Genomic DNA, 21192 nt, shown 5'->3' on the forward strand with positions numbered 1-21192 from the left:
TATACATAGTCTAACACCCTCCCTCAATCTTAGCCACTTTCTAAAGAACTGAGAAGGGTAAGATTGCGCCTACAAGCCTCAAACTGTGGCAGCGGTAAAGGCTTAGTGAAGATGTCTGCAAGTTGATCCTTAGATGAGATAAACTTGATCTGGAGTTGCTTCTGTGATACACGTTCCCGTACAAAGTGATAGTCAACTTCAATGTGTTTCATTCGGGCATGAAATACTGGATTTGCAGAAAGGTATGTAGCACCGATGTTATCACACCAAAGAATAGGAGGCTGTGGTTGAGACAAACCCAACTCCTGAAGCAAAGACTGCACCCAAATAATCTCTGCAGTAGCATTAGCCACAGCCTTGTACTCAGCTTCAGTACTGCTACGTGACACAGTAGCCTGTTTCCGAGCACTCCAGGCGATCAAATTAGAGCCAAAAAATACTGCATAACCCCCCGTGGATCGCCTGTCATCTGGGCTACCAGCCCAATCTGCATCAGAGAAGGCCGAAAGGACCCGAGAGGAAGTCGGCCGAATATGCATACCAAATGTCAGGGTGAACTGAACATAACGAAGAATGCGTTTAACAGCAGCCCAATGAGTATCTCTGGGAGCCTGAAGGTACTGACAAACCCTGTTAACAGCATAAGAGATATCTGGTCTCGTGATCGTCAAGTACTGAAGTCCACCAACAATACTCCTGTACTCTGTGGCATCCGCAGGAGACAAAAGCTCACCATCAATAGCTGTTATCTTGTCGGTAGACGACATGGGTGTGGTGGTCGGTTTGCACTTCAGCATGCCAGCTCTCTGTAACAACTCCAAGGAGTACTTCTTCTGCGTAAGGACAAGACCAGTAGCACGAGAAGTGACCTCAACTCCAAGAAAGTAGTGAAGCTTTCCAAGATCTTTGACCGCAAAATCAGCACCAAGAGAGCAGACAAGAGCATCAGCAGCATACTGAGAAGAGCTGACAAGGATAATATCATCGACATATACCAAAAGATACATAGTGACTTATGGCTTCTGTAGAAGAAATAACGAAGTGTCAGCAGTAGACGACACAAACCCATGAGCACGAAGGGCAGAGGCAAGGCGGGCATGCCAGGCACGAGGAGCTTGCTTCAAACCATATAGTGCTTTGGAAAGACGACAGATATAGTCAGGACGATCAGGATCAGAGAAACCAGGCGGCTGTTTCATATAAACCTCTTCCTCCAAAAATCCATGTAGAAAAGCATTCTGCACATCAAGTTGACGAAGTGACCAACCACGAGAAACAGCAATGGAGAGAAGAAGCCGAATAGTGGTAGGCTTGACGACAGGACTGAAGGTGTCCTCATAGTCAAGACCATGACGCTGCCGAAAACCGCGAGCAACAAGTCGCGCTTTGTAACGCTCAATAGATCCATCCGAATGCTTCTTCACTTTGAATACCCATTTTGAGTCAATAACATTTACCCGTGGTGGTGGAGGAACGAGAGTCCATGTCTTGTTACGAAGAAGAGCATGAAACTCCTGCTCCATAGCCTCTCGCCAATGTGGAATGCGCAGGGCAGCCTGATATGAGCGAGGCTCAGAAGATGGATCCGCAACAGCAGCAGCCAAACAAGCAGCCAACCAAGAAACCGTACCATCCTTACGTTCCTTAGGTTTGAAAATGCCACTGCGACTGCGTGTTTGTGGTCGGGACACAGGAACCACCGAGGTCGACGGAGCAGCCTGCAACGGGCTGGAGGACGGCGACGTTGACGAGTCAGCCGGTGACGAGGAGCCAGTCACGGTAGCCTCGGACTCGGTTGGCGAAGAAGGCCGACCCACCGGCGAAACCGGCAGAGCAGACGAAGCAGCTGGCGACTCCGGCATCACAGACCGGGCCGATGGCGAGCTCGGCATAGTGGGCCGTGGCGCGGCCGGTGTCGCGGGCTGATCCGCTGATGAAGGCGACGTGAGGACCCGAGCCGCGGGCGAAGACGGCGTGACGGGCCGAGCCGCAGGCGAAGACGGCGTGACGGGCCGAGCCGCGGGCGACTCGGCGGCCGCTGGCGAAACGGACCGAGCAGTGGAGATGCTCGGCGCGACGGGCTCGTCGGGTGACCATGCATGGGCACGCGAATCGATGCCATGCAACATAGGGCGATCGACGTGCCCACCAGAAGACGACGATGATGATGGTGAATCCTCCAACAGCTCCAAACGAGCTCCACGTCCGGTTCCTGCACCATGGTTAGGTAACAGCAAAGGAGAGTATGCAACATCATCAAATTGGTCAGAAGCAACAGAGGATGAATGCAGGGATGGTGGTTCGACAGTGGACACAGGAAGGTTGGCAAAGGGAAAAACATGCTCATCAAACACGACGTCCCGAGATATATAGACACGATTAGTGGGAACATGAAGACATTTGTAACCTTTATGAAGAGAGCTATAGCCAAGAAAAACACACTTCTTAGAACGAAACTCAAGCTTGCGCTTGTTATATGGACGAAGATGCGGCCAGCAAGCACACCCAAATACCTTGAGAAAGGTATAATCAGGTTGTTCATTAAGGAGAACCTCAATGGGAGTCTTCATGTTTAAAACACGAGTAGGAGTACGGTTGATGAGAAAGCATGCAGTGGTGAAAGCATCACTCCAAAACCGAAACGGAACAGATGCATGGGCCAAAAGAGTAAGACCAGCTTCAACAATATGACGATGCTTACGTTCGACTGAACCATTCTGCTGATGTGTATGTGGACATGCTAAACGATGAGTTATCCCAAGCGACTGAAAGAAAGAGTTGAGGTTGCGATACTCGCCCCCCCAGTCTGACTGGACATGAACAATTTTGTGCTTGAGAAGACGTTCAACATGTTTTTGAAACTGAACAAAAATATCAAACACATCAGATTTGCGTTTAATAAGGTAAAGCCAGGTAAAGCGACTATAAGCATCAACGAAACTGATATAGTAATTATGACCACTGACAGAAGTCTGAGCAGGACCCCATACATCTGAAAACACAAGTTCTAAAGAATGTTTCACCTCACGACTGGACTCCGAAAAAGGAAGTTGATGACTCTTCCCCTGCTGACAAGCATCACACACTGCTACATCTTTATGACTAGACAAACTAGGAAGCTCATGACGACGCAAAATATGACGGACAATAGGTGTGGCCGGGTGACCAAGACGAGCATGCCACTGTGACGGAGAGACCCGAACTCCACTGAAAACACGAGCGACACCAGGATGCTCCAGACGGTAGAGGCCCTGGCACAACCGCCCACTAAGAAGAATGTCCCTCGTGCCCCGATCCTTAATAAAAAGATCAAAAGGGTGAAATTCACAAAGCACATTATTATCACGTGTGAGTTTAGGAACTGAAAGAAGATTACGGGTCACAGATGGAACTCGAAGAACATTGCGAAGCTGAAGACTCCTATTGGCATGTCTAGTGAGAAGAGATGCTTGACCAATATGAGAGATGTGCATACCTGCTCCATTGGCGGTGTGGATCTTGTCGGAGCCATGATAGGGTTCACGAGTGTGAAGCTTCCCCATCTCGCTGGTTAGATGCTCTGTCGCCCCAGAGTCCATGTACCAGTGTGGATCGATGGAGTAGGACTGAGTGTGTCCCTGTTGCTTCTGCGGCGCGGGACGATCAGCCATGGCGACCTGACGGGCATTGTTGCGTGTATCTTTGCCGTCATTGCCAAGACCAAGGAAGCTTCGCTGGAAGCGCTTATGACACTTGGAGGCCCAGTGCCCATCGCGGCCACAAAGCTGACACACACGTGGACCGCCAGCCCCCGGTAAGGTCGCAGTAGGTAGGGGGGCCAAGGCGGGCGACGGTGGCAGCCCCAAGGGAGACCGGGGTGATGAAGAAGAGCGGCCACCCTTGGTGGCGGCGTTGGCCGAGAGGGAGCCAGTGCCCCTGGTGCGGCGAGTCTCGACCCGTTGCTTAGTGAGAAGGAGCCGAGAGAAAACCTCGTGTGCCAGCATGGGTGTCGAGTTGCCCCGCTCGTTGATGATCTCGACTAAGGCATCATACTCCTCATCAAGACCATTGACAATAAACGAGTTGAACTCGGAGTCGGTGAGGGGCTGTCCAATGGAGGCCAATGTGTCGGCGAGGCCCTTGACCTTGTTGTAGAACTCAGTGGCAGTGCAGTCAAGCTTCTGACACTCTCCAAGCTGACGACGGAGTGCAGAGACACGAGCCTGGGACTGCGCTGCAAAGGTGCGCTCAAGGATGGTCCAGGCCTCATGAGACGTCTTCGCGAAGACAACAAGGCCGGCAACTGCCGGCGAGAGCGACCCCTGGATGGAGGAGAGGTTCGCCTGGTCCTGCCCCGTCCAGACGCGATGGGCCGGATTGTAGACCGGACCGTGCATGCTGTCTACCAGCGCGGGTGGGCAGGGAAGCGATCCGTCGACGTAGCCTAGCAGGTAGTGACTCCCCAAGAGCGGGAGAACCTGCGCACGCCAGAAGATGTAGTTGTCGGCGGAGAGCTTGATGGTGATGAGATGACCGAAGTGAAACGGCGGCGGCGAAGACAATCCCATCGAGGAGGCTGCCTGGGGTGCAAACACCATGGAGGCAGCCGGAGGCACCGAAGCCGATGCGGGAGGAGGCGGGACCGCAGCCAGGGCGGGCGCCGCAAAGCTCGCGGCCGGTGCGGACGCCGCAAGGCCCGCGGCCGGGGCGGACGCCGCCAACCCCGCCAGCGGGGCAGTGTGATCCGCTTGCGGCAGGAGCGGCGGGACGACGCCTGCGGAGTCCGCAGCGGACGGCGGCGCCGCGGTGTGGACCACAAGGTCACGCCCAAGCGAGGGCGCCGGCGGCGTGGAGAAGACGGAGCCGATGCTCCTTGTCCCGATCGGAGCCGGAACAGAGACGGCATCGAGCGGGAGGTTGAGCAGAGCCGCAAGAGAGGCCGGGAGGAAGCCCGCAGCAGTGGAACCGGTGGTGGCGGCGCTCGACATGGCGGCGGCGCGATCGGTGGCGCGGCGGCGGCGGTGAAGGCTGCGGCGGCTGCGGCGGCGGTGCGGGTATTAGGGTTTAGAAGCGGAAGCGATCGTAACCTAGCGTGATACCATGTAAGACAATAAGTTTTGGGGAACCAGCACAACCCTCTAGGGATGGCTTATCTCATTATATATAATGGTTGTGTTACAATATGTACCATATACGTACATAGATACAGAAGCTATACATAGTCTAACATAATTGGTTGCCGTTGCGCGCGATGCCATGGTGCTCTAGTGCTCTATGGAGGACTCTAGATGAAGCACTCATCATCGTGCGCAGCCCAGGGCGTTACTCGTTAGTGTCGCCAGCGGCGTATCGCTATCAGTTGCAACCCATGCATGCACTCTAGTTATCGAGGCAAAGCCAGTAGACCTTGTGGCGGCAGGCAACTCTGAACTGCTCGGTGCATACTGTAGAAGCCTGAAAAGCTTTGAGATGCAACTCATTCAGTATTCACATCAACCGGTTACATATACATGGGGTGTACACAACACACTAGCTCAACTAACTCTTATAATCAAACTAATCAGCTGAGAGAGATTAGGAGACGTTCCTGAACGTCGCATGCAGAACAAACTGTCTCAACACATACGAAGCAGAAGCCGTGGTCGCACACGCAGCTCGATGCGATGCTACCCCACGAACTTCACGTCTTCACGACGAGGGGCGCACTGATGTGCGGGTAGCACTTCATCATCTTGCTCTCCTCCGCTCATGACCAGAGCACGAACTCCTCGGCAGGAGGTGTCCTACCGGCGCACGGCCCGGGTCCTGGCATAGACTGGAGCGCACGACGTTGTTGGCAACGGGCGGCCCGACGGCGCATGGGGTGCATAACGTTGGCAAAGCGGAGCAGTGCGGCACAAGCACGGCTACGTTGATTTCAATAGAGAAAGAGAAAGGCATTAGGAATAGACAATGGATATGACACGTGGGATAGGGATGTAAGTGAGATTAGACTCTGATCTTGGGCGGGATGAAATTTTTCCCGGTTTGCCAAACAGGTTCAGGGTCGGGATCAGACCAGGATCATGAGTACAGGGTACAGACTTAAGGGATTTTAAGATAAGGGTTTGTTCTTGACGAGTTCTACAATCTTCAGGTTTAAAATAGACTTCACTCAGCAGCAGGCCAGCAGTTGTTGCCGGACATGCGTGAACAGTAGGCTGCCACCACGGTGCAAACCGTGGACCACGCACGCCGCGCACAGTGGACCGCGCCTCAGAATAGACCCCCGTCGCATTCCTCCGTGCCGTGCGGCGTGCCGGCCGCACTGAGTCGGGTTAAAAAAAAATGCGCCCTAGCCTCCGACGCTCGACGAGCGAGGCTGCACGCGCGGGCGGATTAATTCTACGAGCGCTGGCCAGTCGTCACCGTGGAGTAGAAAACGGCTCTGCTTTTGACGGACGGACACGGAGTCGCCCGGCGCGCGCGCGCGAAAAAGGCTGCTGCCGGCCGCCCCGCGCGCGCGCGCGCTCGCTGGCTCGGCTCCGCTCGACCACCCTCCCCTCCCGGCGGAGATCCCGATCCGATGCTGCTGCCGCCGCTTGGGTGGTACGGACGCAACAAGTTTCACGCGCGACGTCAACGAACGGATCCTTCTCTCTTTCACCAAAGCGACAAGATCACGATCTACAACAACTACTACTATTAGAGCAACTCCAATGGAGCGATCCATTTCATCCGCCCGCGTTTATTTGGGTCGGCGTGGATCCAACACGCCGACCCAAACTCAAATCGTGCCCGTCTGTCGTCCGCGCCGACCCATTTCCGGCCCAAATTTGCCCCTAAAATGCGTCGGCGCGGAAGAAGCAGACGCGCCGCGCGTCTCCTCGCCGTCCGCCGCGTCCCAATCTGGCGGTCACCCAACCGCTATCGGTCATCTTATTTATGACGACCATCGACAGCGGGCTCACGCGTCAGCCAGTGGAAGCGTCTTTTTTTAACCACGCTTGCGGCGGGGTCGGTCTCATCCACATCTGCCCCCCCCCCCCACTCCCTTTGCTTCCTCGCCGGCGTCCGCAAACCCTAGCCATGGGCCTCTTTGGCAGCAGCAAGGGCAAGGGCAAGGGCACCCCCGGCGCCTCGTCCTCCCGTGCTCCCCTTCTCCTCCTCCTCCTCCTCCTTCGGTGGCGACGCGTTTCCGCCCTGGTCGCCAGCGCCTGCACATCCCGATGCACCAAGCGTGGTGGCACTGGGAGTACAGGCAACCATTGCCGTCCCCCGATGTCACGCTGTCGCACCGTTGGCATCTGGATCCGCAGCGGATCCCGGTGCCGGCGGTTCCTCGTACCCAACGGGCGCACGACGACGAGATGCGCAGGCGCCGCGCGCAGCTCATGCCGGAGCAGCGTCGGCTGCCAAAGTAGTACGCCGACTATCCCAACTGGGAGGCGTGGTTCGCCCTCGAACACGAGGAGCAACGACGCTCGGGTGTCGACGTCGTTCTCACCGCCGGCCCCACAGGTAGAGCCCGAGGACATGGAGGCGGAGTACCAAGCCGTCCTCGAGGAGGCCCTGCAGCACGCGCTGGAGGCTAGCCACCTCGAGGAGGACGCCCACTGGGATGGGCTGGAGCAAGCCCTTGCCCTGTCGGCAGCGGGGGACTCTGTCCACACCATGCTCTTCGTGCCGCCACCGCCACCGTCGCCGCCCGTCCAGTCCAAGCCGGAGCCGGAGCCGATGCGTAAGCGCTGCCCGCCTCCACCCACTTGGCCGGAGGAGGCCTACTCGTGGACGGGTCAGTACCGCGAGTGGGTGAGCGCGTCTCCCGTCCACTTCGCCACGATGTCGGAGGAGGAGGCGGCCCACCTCGAGCGATGGAAGGAGCACTTGCTCCGCCAGGAGCAGGCCGACGACGAGGAGTAGATGCGCTACGACGCCATGCTCCAACACGACAGGGAGGCGCTCCGGCTCGAGGAGGAGGAGGAGGAGGAGCGCGCGCGGCTTGCCGCAATGCCGCCGCCCCAGCAGACGCCGGAGGAGGCTGCCCTGGCAGCGTACCAGGCGGCGTTCGGGTGGGCTGGCCCTGCTCCGGTCTTCATCAACCTCACCGACGACGACGGCGTCGACGGCAAGTGCAAGAGCAAGGCCGACGACGTCAAGGACAGCGTGCCGGGCGGCAGCAGGCGGACGCAGACTTTTTTTAATGTTTATTAGATTTAGGTGGAATTTGGCCGGCGTTTGACCGGCCATTTTATGTTTATTTATGTTTATTTCGTGCAATTTTTTTCCACGGCGGCACATTTGGGTCGGCCTCCTCATTGAACGGTCAAGCCGACCCAATTTACTATGCGGACGCACACGTCTATCTAGCCGACCCAAACAGACAAAGCGCGCGTCCATTTGGGTCGTTGAAGTTGATCTTACTGCAGTAGCTCAAGCTCACTTCACTGGCCCGGAACGAAGTTACGCAGCAGCAGCAGCAGAGGAGAAGGAGCCCCACCACCTGGCAAAGGCGCAATTCTCACGAGTTGAGTCCAGATCAGAAGAGAGCGTGACCACCTGGCCTGGCCACCATTTTTCATCCATGGACACAAACATAAACCGCACACCTACTCTACTCCTCCTCCTAGGAGTACGTACAGTACCACCAACAGTCCAACACAATCAATCAGCACAGCACGCAACGCGACACGGCACGAGCCGCGTCTCCTTTCCCAGACCGGCCGTAGCGCAGCCGGCCAAGCCAAAGACCCGATCCATCCCACCACGCCACGCCGTCCCCCTCACCAACTCCACCAACAAACCGGTCCGCGGCCAAAATCAAATCTGGGAACCTCGTCGACCGACCGACCGATCGACGAGACGCCCCTGGCCTGCGGCGCCGTGCCTCGTCCCCGAGACCATTATTTGCGGCGCGGCGTCGTGGGCTCACTCGCTACGAGCTCACCAGTGTGATAGCGTGTGTGAGCTAAGCCGGTCGTCACGGCGCCATGATCGCCAGCACAAAGCGCATCGCCGCCACGGTCATTAGCGAGCGACGGGTAGATAGGCTTTGCTGCCAGCCACCCTTGTCGTTTGCCCCGTTCCCTTGCCGGTGTCCGGCTCTCCGGAGGCGCTTAGTTTAGTGCCGCGGCCAGTACGTACCGCGCGTCGCTGAGCCGCGGTGGGAGGGCTCTCTCGCTGTCTGTGTCTGGAGCCGGGAGGAGGGCGGTGGTGGATGCTGTGCGTCCGCGCGGAGGACGCGCTGGCGGCAGCGGCGGCCGTGGCCGCGGCGTCCGACAAGATGCGCGCCTCCGTGACCCTGTCAGCCCCTGCCCCTCCCCCGTTCGTATGCTTCCGCGCTCTTGATTTGGGTGTTTTCCTGCTCGCTCACCAAAGCTGCTGCTGCTTTTCTTGGCCCGCGCGCGCAGGGGCGGCTCGATCCAGAGGGCGATGCAGCGGATGGGCCGCGGCGGCCGGAGGTCGGGCGGCGACGCGTGCCCCACGCCGCCGCCGCCGCCGGAGCAGGAGCAGGAGCGCCCGGCGCGTCTCGCGGCGGGGAGCGGCGAGGCGTCGGTGTCGGCGAGCTGCTCCGCGGTTGGTCTCTCCTCTTCTACCCCAACTCCTTTCTTCTCTGGTGAATGAATGCGTCGCGCCCGTACAGTCAACGTCCGATTTCTTGCTTCCCCGCACCGAGAATTAGAATTTCCGCTCCGGGAATTCTGCAAACAAGGTGTTGTTTTTGTGCATTCCCCGCCATTGGCAGCAGCAGCGCGAATCATCAGCTTCAGACAAGCTGTCTGCCCGCGTGCTGAATTCGAGGGCCCCCAAGACGAGATGCCACTTTCCCCTTTGCTTGCTACTAGTACTCCAGTAGTTTTTCACCTGCTCTCGCTAGGAAATTTGTGAGTTTCCACTCTGTTCGCCGCGCCAACTGTCTGCATTCTCCTCCCCGGCCGATTGGTTTCACCCGGCGGCAATCCTGTTCACTGGAATGTTTCAGGTGATCCATGAACCTGATTAACTGGTGTGGTGTTCCCATTGCAGGATGATAGCAGCAATGGTGGCGGCAAGAGGGAAGGGGCCTGGAGGGGCGGCATGCGGCGGTACAGATCGCAGCTCGAGCAGGAAGTGAGTTGCCTTCCATAATTGCTTCATCTTCTCTACAATTTCGATGTCTGTGCTACTGTGATGCTGTTTACAGCTGAAAGGATCATGCTTTCATTTGTGTTGTGAGTTGTGACAGCATGTTGTGGTCCTTTGTTTGGCTGAAAATTCCTTCTGGGAAATGGGAATGGGAATGATCCTCAAAATGAACTGGTTATGCTTGACATTTACTGGAGCTAATTTGCTGAATTTATACATATATTACACGTAACTTTGGTTTTGGGACATATATTGTGCAACTTCAAAGGAATGAGATCCAGTATTCTCAGATGTGATTACATGCCACAGGTCAGGAATTTGCAGAGGCAGCTCCAGGAAGAGATCGACATGCATCTGGCGTTGACAGATGCCATCACACACGATGCCGAGCTGATACTTAAATCTTCCACAAAGCTACCAAACAAGGTCTGCACACATCAGTGTATTCTTTTTTTTTTTTGCCACAAATACATGGTACATATGTTTGTAATTTACTTGTGATTGTAGATGGCCACCATCGAATATTATTTTTTAACATCTTATTTCCAGGCGCAGGAGCTCGTAGATAGCATATCCTCTTTAGAAATCACTATCTCAAAGCTCGAGACGGATCTAAGCGATTTACGCTACCAGCTGTGTCATGTAAGGACTGAAAGGTTACTAGTAGAAAGTAATCCAGAATGCTTACTATCGACACCATCAACTAGTAAATGCACAGGGGATGAAGTAAGTTCTCTTTGTAGCAATAATCTCATTGGGAAGTCCTTATTTCTGTCCGGAATTGCTGACGGTTTGTTTGTTTTACTTTCAAAGCACACATCGGCGTTAAGAGATTTTAAGTTGGAGGAATATGAGTCAGTTCAGTCAATGGAAGAATATCTATACCCTGAACTTGAAGAACGGCACGATGTTGAAAAAGAGAGTGAAAATAGGGAGAAGATGTCTACAAGTGGGCAGCTAGAAGAGCACCAAGACGTCAGTTTAAATATATTTCTAGAAAAACACCAAGATGAAGAGGTCCTACTTCATGCCTATTTACCAGTAGTTTATGTTCTATGCAAAATATTTAAAGTTGTCAGTGAAGTAAAATCTTCTTGTTCCTGCAGATGCAAGAGCCAAGCTCTACAGAGAAGGATGGCAAAGAGTATCTTGGAATAGATGCATTGTCATTTAGGGAACCTGATCCGAAGAAACACAGCATGAATGGAAACATGTGCAACAATCCAAATCAGCTCTCTGGAGAGATGGTGCGCTGCATGAGAGATATCTTCCTTCATTTATCTCGATCGTCGAAGATATCACCAAAGTTGTCTTCTGATAATTCGTCTTCATCAGCGGGATGTTTATCTGGCTCTACATTTACGTCTGTGTCAGATTCATCTTTAATGGCCTCAGTGCTGCGAAGCCCTTCAGTTGATTCAGATCACGATGAAGATATTATAGATGAAGTGGGGAACTTTGATCCATACAGTGTTAATGGGAAGGAAGCTCGAAGAGACATTGGGAAGTACTGTTCAGTAGCCGAAGTATCTTGGATGAATGTATGCAAGGAACAGCTTGAATATGCATCTGATGCTCTCCAAAAATTCAGGTTTCTTGTTGAACCCTTGCCTAAAGAAATTAATACTAATGAACTAATTGCATGCTTACATAAATAGTCAAACAGAATTTAGATGAACTGGAGGGAAAATTATTTGAGACAGCCTGGAGTAACAATAGAGCACATGACATGATGTAGTATCATTTACTGAAAAAATGTGACCACAAAAGCTACATTTTGTAAATGAAGGTCTCAAAAGTGCTTGTTTTTACCTTATAAGTCCAATAGAGCACTATGGTGTTGGTTATCTGAACAAAGGATGTTCTTCATGTCATGGCATGATCTAACTGTTTAATTATTCTTTATCTGCAGGTCCCTTGTGGAGCAACTATCAAAGGTTGATCCTGCCCGTATGAACTGTGACGAGCGGTTAGCGTTTTGGATCAACCTTTACAATGCCCTAATAATGCATGTAAGTACCATCCATTGCTTAGCATACATGGAAAGATGAAAAGTATTTCTTCTTTGTTCGCAAATCGTGTTCATTTTTTTTGTCAGTAGGAGTTTTGAAGGCAATAGTTAGTGTTATGTCACAATAGTTGTTGTGGTGATTTTAAATACTCAGCAGTTCCACTGAATTATGTGTTAAAAAACAAGTTGCTGCTTTATGCCCCACTGTCAATTATTCACGGGCCATGTGTTGCTGTTATATATTCTTGGCTGCTCACATGCCAAATTATGTGCATATTTTCTTGCAGGCATATTTAGCTTATGGAGTCCCCGGGAACGACATTAAGCTTTTCTCGCTAATGCAGAAGGTTTGTCTAATGGAGCACTTATTTGGTTATAGCCAGGTTTATTTCATTACATATCAATAACAAACTTAAGCTAATGTTGCAGGCCTGTTACAAGGTTGGTGGGCAGTCCTTCAGTGCAGCTGAAATAGAGTTTATAATCCTAAAGATGAAGAACCCAGCACACCGGCCACAGATCGTACTATCCATTCCTCATTTGTCGATCTCATTTCTTTGTCATGCAAGTCAACATTCATTCATCTTACCGTTTTCCCTCCCTTTGCAGTCTTTGATGTTAGCCCTTCACAAGTTCAGAGTCACCGAGGAGCACAAGAGGTATTCGGTCGACGACGTGGAGCCCCTGGCGTTGTTTGCACTGAGCAGCGGGATGTTCTCCTCACCTGCTGTAAGTGGATGAGCTCATCTTGTCAACAACAAGTATACACCGGCAATGTGTTAGTTAAATAAACCAGAGCTACAAGCACAACCGACCGTTGCTGCAAAGCATTTTTTAACCTGATGAAACAACTTGCTACGTACGTGACAGGTGAGGATTTTCTCGGCCGAGAACGTTCGGCAGCAGCTGCAGGAGTCGATGAGGGACTACATCCGGGCGTCGGTCGGGATCAACGACAAGGGGAAGCTCACTGTCCCGGCGCTGCTGCAGAGCTACGGCAAGGGCGCGGTGGAGGACTCGCTGCTGGCCGACTGGATCTGCCGGCAGCTGACGCCGGCCCAGGTCGCGGCGGTGCAGGACACCACGTCGTCGCGCAAGCAGCGGCTCCTCGGCTTCCGCAGCTTCACCGTCGTCCCGTTCGACTCGACGTTCCGGTACCTCTTCCTGCCCGACGACCACCACTAGGCAGACGCAGGTCGGCACCGAAGAGAGACCAAGGGTGGGCATTTTGACAGAAAGATTAGCTCTGTACATGTTGTGTAAGCTCCGGGGGAGGCCGATTCTTTTGGTTGCTCTGTAAAGGCCATTGATTGGTTGGTTTGCTTGCGTCCTGTGTATGTGTGTAGTAATAAAGGGAGCTGCGTGTAATTTTGCTTGAGCTCCCTTTAGCATGTAGTGGTAGAATATAATAGCTTGTATAACAAAACATGGAAGGATAAACTTTTACGAGTGTTGTTGATGTTGTTTTACAAGTTTTATTGCTGCTAGTTGGAAAGAGAGGATGGCAACACCATGTTACCTGACTGCCGGCTTTCCATGGTGAGGCAGGCAGCACGCGCAAGCCACCACCGGTTCTCATGGCATCATTTCCAACGGCACTGACTGTCTGGAACTGGGCTCTGAACCTGTGGTGTGCTCCCTGGAACAGGATCGCGCTTGTACATGGAAGATACTCCGTAGCCGCTAAAGAAGGTGCCCCCGGTTTGACCTGCAGCGTACAGGCCGTTGAAGGGTATGAACTATTGTCAGTAGCGTTACACTTACACCGATGGCTAGTGTTCCTGAATGTCTTGCTGGAAGTTTTGCCTTGAGAATTGGAGACAAATGACTGGGCATGGCCAGTCAAAGATGGATGGGATGGTGTCGCTGCCTAAGTTTTGACCATTCAAGATGACCATACTACTTACTACAGTATCTTTTTAACTGGTGGTTCGTTTCCCTGATGATGACAAGTGCTGTTTAGGGAAGGAAACATCCATATTAACCCAGAAGTTCAGAGCTGCTGCAAGTCAGACAACCAGGAACAGGACTGTCTTGTGTCTGCATCATCTTGACGCTGCAAACTTGCAAGCTTATGCTAAAAGGAGGTCCAGCTCTTACACACAAGCCCCTTAATTAGCACACAAGATACAAACAAACTACTGGCCTTTACAGAGGAGGAAGAATTGCAATACCTCTGGATGTTGCCAATGTTTCTCATTGTAGTTGAGTTGATTTTGAATTCAGATGATGCATTGTAATTCCCTTAACTCAGTGGGTCAATGTAAATGAATATGATAATCAATGAAGTAAACACCATTGCCGTCGTCAAGTATTGATTTTCTCTGCAGTGTGCACATGAAACTGGTCTGGCATATACAGCAACTGTACTGAACGAAAATTGCAGCAGTTGCAAAATTCAGAGAGGAAGCACGCGAGCTGTACATACATCAGATGCACACATCAGATGAAAACATGGAAAGAGATCTAGTGGCAGATGCTTGCATACATCAGACTGATCATAATTGTGATCCAATCCAATGGTTTTACATAAACCGAATCCCTTGCATAAATCATCATTTGTGATCGTAATTCAAACTGATTCACGGTCAAATTAAGAATCTCACTCGCATTACTGGAAAACATGCCAGTGAAATTCTCCTACGCATTTGCAACTTGTATCTTATCCTTTGCCTCCTCTGATTTTCTCAGCTACTGAAAAACTGCTGACTTGAAGGTTCACCCACACGGACTCAAGAAAGGAATTGGTTGCTTGTTTGGTGAAGCAACAACAATACGGTTTTGCTTCGGGATTTTGCAGCTGAGATCCCGCATTCCCCTTAGCACGCAGAGTTGAAACTGGAGTCACCTTCTTCATGCTAGGTGAAGCAGCAGTGACAGGCAATGTTGTAGAGCCAAAGGAACACCAAGCGACTGAACGAGAGACCTTCTTCAAGGATGGTGTAGAGTTTGACAGATGGCTGCAATATGATGCCACCTTTTTCACATTCTTGACTAGTTACTCTTTTTCAAACATGTTGCATCACCACTCAAACGAAGTATTGTGAAATCAGAGATGAATCCATTGGATCTGTGCCTCAGTACACACTTTTCCGACTAGAGCAGCAGAATGCTTTAAGAAGCCACAGAAGCATACAAGAATAAATAGATACGAAAAGATTACTCAAATGCTCTGCAAAATTCAGACCGACAATTCTCTCATTCATATCCAAAATTGATTACAGTATGACTTGATAGTCGGTACATCAAGGACTTTCTTAGCTCAAAGCTTCACTCACACATACACACAAGAGTTCACCAACCAATGCTACTCGTCAGAAACTGCAACTTTAACTCACCACGACGCCAATGCCTAAGAATCCAAGTCAGCCAAGATTAATTTTACAGGAGAGTCAGCATAGTCTCCAGACGCTAGGCAGCTCACATGATTACTGTGTGTATCGACAAGTTCAATTCTACTCTTTTTTCCTGCTACAAGCCGGGTAGCAAACGGGCGTTTTTGATTTTGCGGCGAGTGCGTTTTACGCTCTGTCTCGTGCCGGAATTGCAGTACATGAGCTTCCTTTTTAGGCTCATCTGCTTTACTTTGATTTATTGAAAATGCCCTTTATTTACTTAAACCCTTACTTAGGACCAGGTGTGGATGTAGTGTAACTATGCCGTACACATCTTAACAAGGTTTTTGCTGCCTAGCTAGATGGAGACTCTGCTGACACTCTTGTAAAATTACTAATGACTGAAAGGGATTGAAAGAACACTAGAAATCTTGGTGATTAAGTGCAGAATCTAGAGATGCAAAGATTAAATGAAACTCACATGTGAATGGTTTAGGAAGGACTAGCTTAACTCGAAGTTGCTTCCTCTGATGCAAGACTACCACCAGCAAGCCTGCACTGCTGATGATTTCTTCCTCTGCTTCCATCACCCGAGCGCTCATCCTGGATTTGCATCGCTTGAGCAAAGTCCCGTCGACGAGCCATCTCGAGGAGGTGAGCTTGATAACGCCATGCGTGCTGTCTTGCTTTGAGCAGCTCCTCAGGGGACTTGGTCACGTCGGAGTAATGGATCCAGGGGTCGTTGAACTGCACCGTGTCCGCCATCTGCTCCATCTTTCGCCGGGCCTCTGCTCTGCTGCGCTCGATGTCCTGCCGACGGCTGGCCTCTTCTTTGGCGGCAGGGTGAGCCCAATCCATGACGAGGCGAGCATTCTCAATCAGTTGGCGCATGCTGATCGGCGGCTTCGACAGCGTCGCGCTCGCCGGAGATTCGGCGACCTGGTTCTTGATCCCGGAGGAGTGGAGCGGATCCTTGCCGCTGCTGGGAGACGGAAGCTTGCTGCCGTTATTGATGTTGGCGGGGACGGCGACATGGAACTCGCCCCCGGAGCAGGCACCGCGTACGCGCTTCGCCGGCGGCGGTTGCTCGCCGCGCACGGATCCGGGGCGCTTTGGCTTCTTGGCAGCCGTGGGGTTCGCCATCAAGGCGGGGTTCACGCGCACGCGGGAGGAGCAGGAGTGCAGGTCAGCGGAGGCGGCGGCGCTACGACGCGGGAGCAGAGACGGCGGGAGCACCGTGGTGCCGGCCATGGTCGCGGCAGCGGAGTTGATCGAGGAGCGACGATCCGGCGTTGGGAGGGAGAGGAAGATGGATCGAGGGAGGCTGATCGGGGGGCAAGATCAGATGGATCGGGAATTTGGGAAACAGGGCGACCAAGAAAACGGGGACGCGGAAGACGCGGCAAGCAATTTGAATCCGAGTCGAAGTCGGCCCAGGCAGGCAAACGGGGACGCGGGAAACGCGCACTTTGGTTTTTGAATCCGAGTCGGCCCAGGCATGCATAGCTAAAACTGGCGGCAAGAGACTCGGATTCAAATTGCTTGCATAAAGCCCAGAAGAGCAAGATTAAACATGATGGCATGAATGTCTGAATCAATTTTGGCACGAATGTCTGAATCAGAGTTAACATCAGAAGAATGCCTGCTTGTTAACTTTCAGAGTTAACATCTTAACCACCATTGTGCATTCAGAACATTTCTTTTTATCTTGAACAACACTTATTTTGATATCCTGATGTGTTCGTAGTGTGTGCAGCTACAGATCTGAACTCCGAGCTCTGTGGTTGCTGCTTGTCAAGCTGAAGTTTGATGATTTCTCATTCTCAAATTGAATGTGCCTATGTCCCTATAAAAGAACATGCGAATAACTGAACATGAGCAAACCTGGCTAAACTTCACTAAGAAGTGGCTAGAGTAGTAGCAGAAAAACATGAAACATTATACGTTTGGATTACAATGTAGCTGATGGAAAATCAGTCTGGTAGCTGGTACCAACCACACACACACATGTTTATTTTCACTCCACAAAACTGATCTTTGATATCTCGAATATGTACGCTACCTGAGCCATAAAAAGCCCATAATCCTCACCTCACATTTTTTTAATTATATATGCTACTGAATGTTTGCCATCATATCAAACCTCGGGGTCAAGAATGATTCGAACTCTAGTCGACATTGGAGCTGAACTCGTTATTGTTATGTCTATTGTCCTGCTTGATTGGCCCATATATGTCGATGACGTGCCTCTGTCGGCACACCCATGGATCAGCGCGGTGGGTTGCTTAGGCTCCATTGGTAAGCTTATGCATTCAGAGTTCAGCATTGCAGCAACATCTGTCATGGTAGGCCGGTCTGCTGGATCTTCCTGAGCACAAAGCAGTGCCACCTGAGTGCATTTCGTTATCTCAGCGACTTCATATCCGTCCCCTAACAACGGATCCACAAGTTCTTCCACATACGCCAGGCCTGAAATAGTTTTTCAACACTTGACATGAGATAACTGTAGCGCAAAAGAAGGAAAATAATCTGGCAACAATAGTAAACATCTCGTGAATGCGAACTATATGAAATCTTGCTTCAAATAGATGTTCAGTTCATTCACATCTCGTACAAGATCACCAACAGTATCCCCTCGCTTGTCGAGTATGGTATTCTTTCGGCCACTAATAATCACCAGAACCAAAACGCCAAAGCTGAACACATCTGTCTTCATCGAGTAAACACCTCGAGATGCATACTCTGGAGCTTTGTAATCACTGAAAAAGTGAAACAAAGGATGTCAAAACTGTAAGATTAGAACATTTGAACACAAATGATGGGAATTTGTGATTATTGATATAGCAAGCAGATGATACCTGGTTCCCGCGACCCTACTCGTGCGGTCTTCTGCTAGTTCCTCCGTAAAGAAAGATTTCATATAGAGGGAGTACATCTGAACTCAGTGTTCTAGCTGATCCAAATTCAGTAAGCTTCAGGTTCATGTTATAATCCAAGAGGATATTATGCGGTTTCAAGTCTCTGTGGACAAGCCAGAAAATGGAGCCTTTATGCAGGTAAACAAGGCCCTCTGTTAACCCTATAATTATCTTGAATCGCTTAGCCCAGTCTAGCAATCGTCCTTTTGTTTTGTCTGGAAAAGATAATGCAATTGCAGTTCCTATCAACTGTTGACGTATTGCTCTAAACTAAACTAGAATAGTTTTTATGATTCGAGCAACAAAGAATCAGGTCAGGTGAAAACTAGATCTGTTGTAGTCTTCCATTTAACTGTAGATGTTTTGAATTCGTGCACATATTTATTAGGAATTAAACAAGGTGTGAGGATTTAGTGGTTGCTACTATGGTCGTCAATGAGCACATTTCTAGGCGGCGGCCCAGGTTTATGGGGTCTGTGAATAAAATTTTGAACCAAAACAAAATTTGACAAAGGCGAACATTTCTAAAAAATCATGATCATTTTTTGAATTTGTGAACAAAAATTGAAAACAATAACAATTTTTGAAAGGCATGAACATTTTTTGAAGTCCCAAATATTTTTGAAAAAACATTTTTTTGAATTTGTGAACAAAATTTGAAAATGAAAACATTTTTGATGTTTTGATTTTTGAACAACTTCTGAAAAACATAAACATTTTTTGAATTTGTGAACAAAAATTGAAAAATATTTTTGAAAAAACATTTTTTTGAATTTGTGAACAAAATTTGAAAATGTGATGTTTTGAACAATTTCTGAAAAACATAAACATTTTTTTGGCATAAAGAAAAGTAAATTTGAAAAAAAAACTGTAAAAAGGAAACATAAGAAAAGAAAAAATAAAGAAACAGAAACAAGAACAAGAAACGAAAAAAGGAAAAAAATTGGTTCAGGAACCTCATAGAAGGTTCCCAAATAAAAGAACTGGCTGGGAACCTTTATTAGCACACAAGATGCATATATACAAACTAATGGCTTTTACAGAGGAAAAAGAATCGGTCACCCCAGAGGATCTACAAGCATGTGCATGTACAGTGCAGAGCTAATCTTTCCATTTCCCAGCGTGTCAAAATATGCAACTCCTAATTTCTCTTCAGGAGGAAGCCGGGAAGCTGTGGATGGCGCTCAAGGTACCTGTGGATGTTGCCAACGTTTCTCATTGTAATTGACTTGATTTTGAATGAAGCTAATTCAGATGATGTAATTCCCTCACCTCAGTGGATCCATGCCAATGAATATGAAATTCAGACAACATATCTGTTCTTCTCCAGGAAAATAGCATATACACCAATTGTCTGAATGAAACAGGCTTTTCGGCGCCTTCCTGATGCGACAAGTAAATTCTGCATCAGGACTCAAAAGTTCAGCAAGCAGACATATCTGTTCTTCTCCAGGAAAATAGAAGTTATCTGGAATAGTAGTTCAAGCACAGAAGTGATCTTCTTGGTGGGATCATCACATCCAATGCTTTTACATAAAACATACTACAACAGACTGATCCAATGCTTTTACATAGAACAATCCCTTGCATTAATTAATTGATCAATTGTGATCATAATGCACACTAAAAACATGCCAGTGAAATACTCCTACACACTTGCAACTAGCACTAGTGACTCTGCTTTGCAACACTAGCACTGCAGATTGCCGACTCTGCTTCCTCTGCTTTGGTCAGCTAAGCAAGACTACCACCAACAAGGCTGCGCTGCTGATGATTTCTTCCTCTGCTTCGATCACTTGACCACACATCCGTGGATTTGCATCGCTTGAGCAAAGTCCCGTCGACGAGCCATCTCGATGCGGTGAGCTTGATAACGCCAAGCTTGCTGTCTTGCTTGGAGCAGCTCCTCAGGGGACTTGGTCACGTCGGAGTGATGTATCCAGGGGTCGTTGAACTGCACGGTGTCCACCATCTGCTCCACCTTTCGCCGGGCCTCCTCTCTGCTATGCTCGATGTCCCGCTGACGGCTGGCCTCTTCTTCGGAGGCAGGGTGCGCCCAATCCATGGCGAGGCGAGCGTTCTCGATCAGTTGGCGCATGCTGATCGGCGGCTTCGATTGCGTCGAGCTCGCCGGAGATTGGGCGACCTGGTTCTTGATCACAGAGGAGTGGAGATTCTTCGGATCCTTGCCGTTGCTGGGACATGGAAGCTTGCTGTTCTTGATGTTGGCAGCCACCGCGACATGGAGCTCGCCCCCCGAGCAGACACCGCGTACGCGCTTCGCCGGCGGCTGCCCGTCGCACACGGACATGGGCCGCTTCGGCCTCTTGGCAGCGGCGGGATTAGCCATCAAGGCAGGGTTTACGCGCACGCGGGAGGAGCAGGAGTGCAGATTGGCGGCGGCGGCGGCGCTAGGGCGCGGGAGCAGAGACGGGGGAAGCACCGTGGTGTCGGCCATGGTCGCGGCCGCGGAGTCGCGAGAGCAACGATCAAACGACGATCGCGAGATCACGGATCCGGCGGCGGGAGGGAGGAAGAGGATGCGGTGGAGGGCGAGGTGAGATAGATCGGGAATTTGGGAGAGCAAGAAAGAAGGGACGCGGAGACGGGGCAATTGGCGGCAATCAGCGGTATGTCTGTCTACGGTTTGAATCCGAGTATAGCTCGAAAGCGCGGGGATTTGTACATTTACTGTAGTGACGCTATCTTTCCAACTTGTTTCAGAAAGAAAACAATGACAACAACACTTGTACGTCCCGCAACAAAAAAATTGGAGAATAACTTGAGTATCCACATTACTCAGCGTTATAATTACATTCTGAAGGAAATCTAGCGCCGCCGCCGC

The 21192-nt window shown here is 50.7% G+C and overlaps 1 protein-coding gene and 1 pseudogene across 1 annotated transcript; one reads left to right on the forward strand and one right to left on the reverse strand.

The window, feature by feature from the left end:
* The first annotated feature begins 8735 nt into the window (after nucleotides 1-8735).
* On the forward strand, nucleotides 8736-13563 carry LOC123148807 (uncharacterized). Its single transcript, XM_044568299.1, has 12 exons — nucleotides 8736-9261; nucleotides 9369-9534; nucleotides 9985-10068; nucleotides 10393-10509; nucleotides 10633-10809; nucleotides 10897-11100; nucleotides 11190-11674; nucleotides 11996-12095; nucleotides 12382-12441; nucleotides 12524-12616; nucleotides 12704-12823; nucleotides 12965-13563. The coding sequence occupies exons 1-12, from the start codon at nucleotides 9176-9178 to the stop codon at nucleotides 13277-13279; spliced, it is 2007 nt and encodes a 668-aa protein (XP_044424234.1). The 5' UTR covers nucleotides 8736-9175; the 3' UTR covers nucleotides 13280-13563.
* A 4003-nt stretch (nucleotides 13564-17566) lies between these two features.
* Nucleotides 17567-20697, reverse strand: LOC123153608 (cysteine-rich receptor-like protein kinase 8; annotated as a pseudogene).
* Between the last annotated feature and the right edge of the window lie 495 nt (nucleotides 20698-21192).

The sequence above is a fragment of the Triticum aestivum genome, chromosome 7A (assembly GCF_018294505.1).
Source record: "Triticum aestivum cultivar Chinese Spring chromosome 7A, IWGSC CS RefSeq v2.1, whole genome shotgun sequence".
Classification (NCBI taxonomy): Eukaryota; Viridiplantae; Streptophyta; class Magnoliopsida; order Poales; family Poaceae; genus Triticum; species Triticum aestivum.

Bases quoted from the DNA above. Each gene is read 5' to 3' on its own strand.
- LOC123148807 (XM_044568299.1), top strand. From the start codon at position 9,176: ATGCTGTGCGTCCGCGCGGAGGACGCGCTGGCGGCAGCGGCGGCCGTG. The intron at 10,810-10,896 runs GTAAGTTCTCTT...TTACTTTCAAAG, and splicing joins GTAAATGCACAGGGGATGAA to CACACATCGGCGTTAAGAGA. The intron at 12,442-12,523 runs GTTTGTCTAATG...CTAATGTTGCAG, and splicing joins TTTTCTCGCTAATGCAGAAG to GCCTGTTACAAGGTTGGTGG.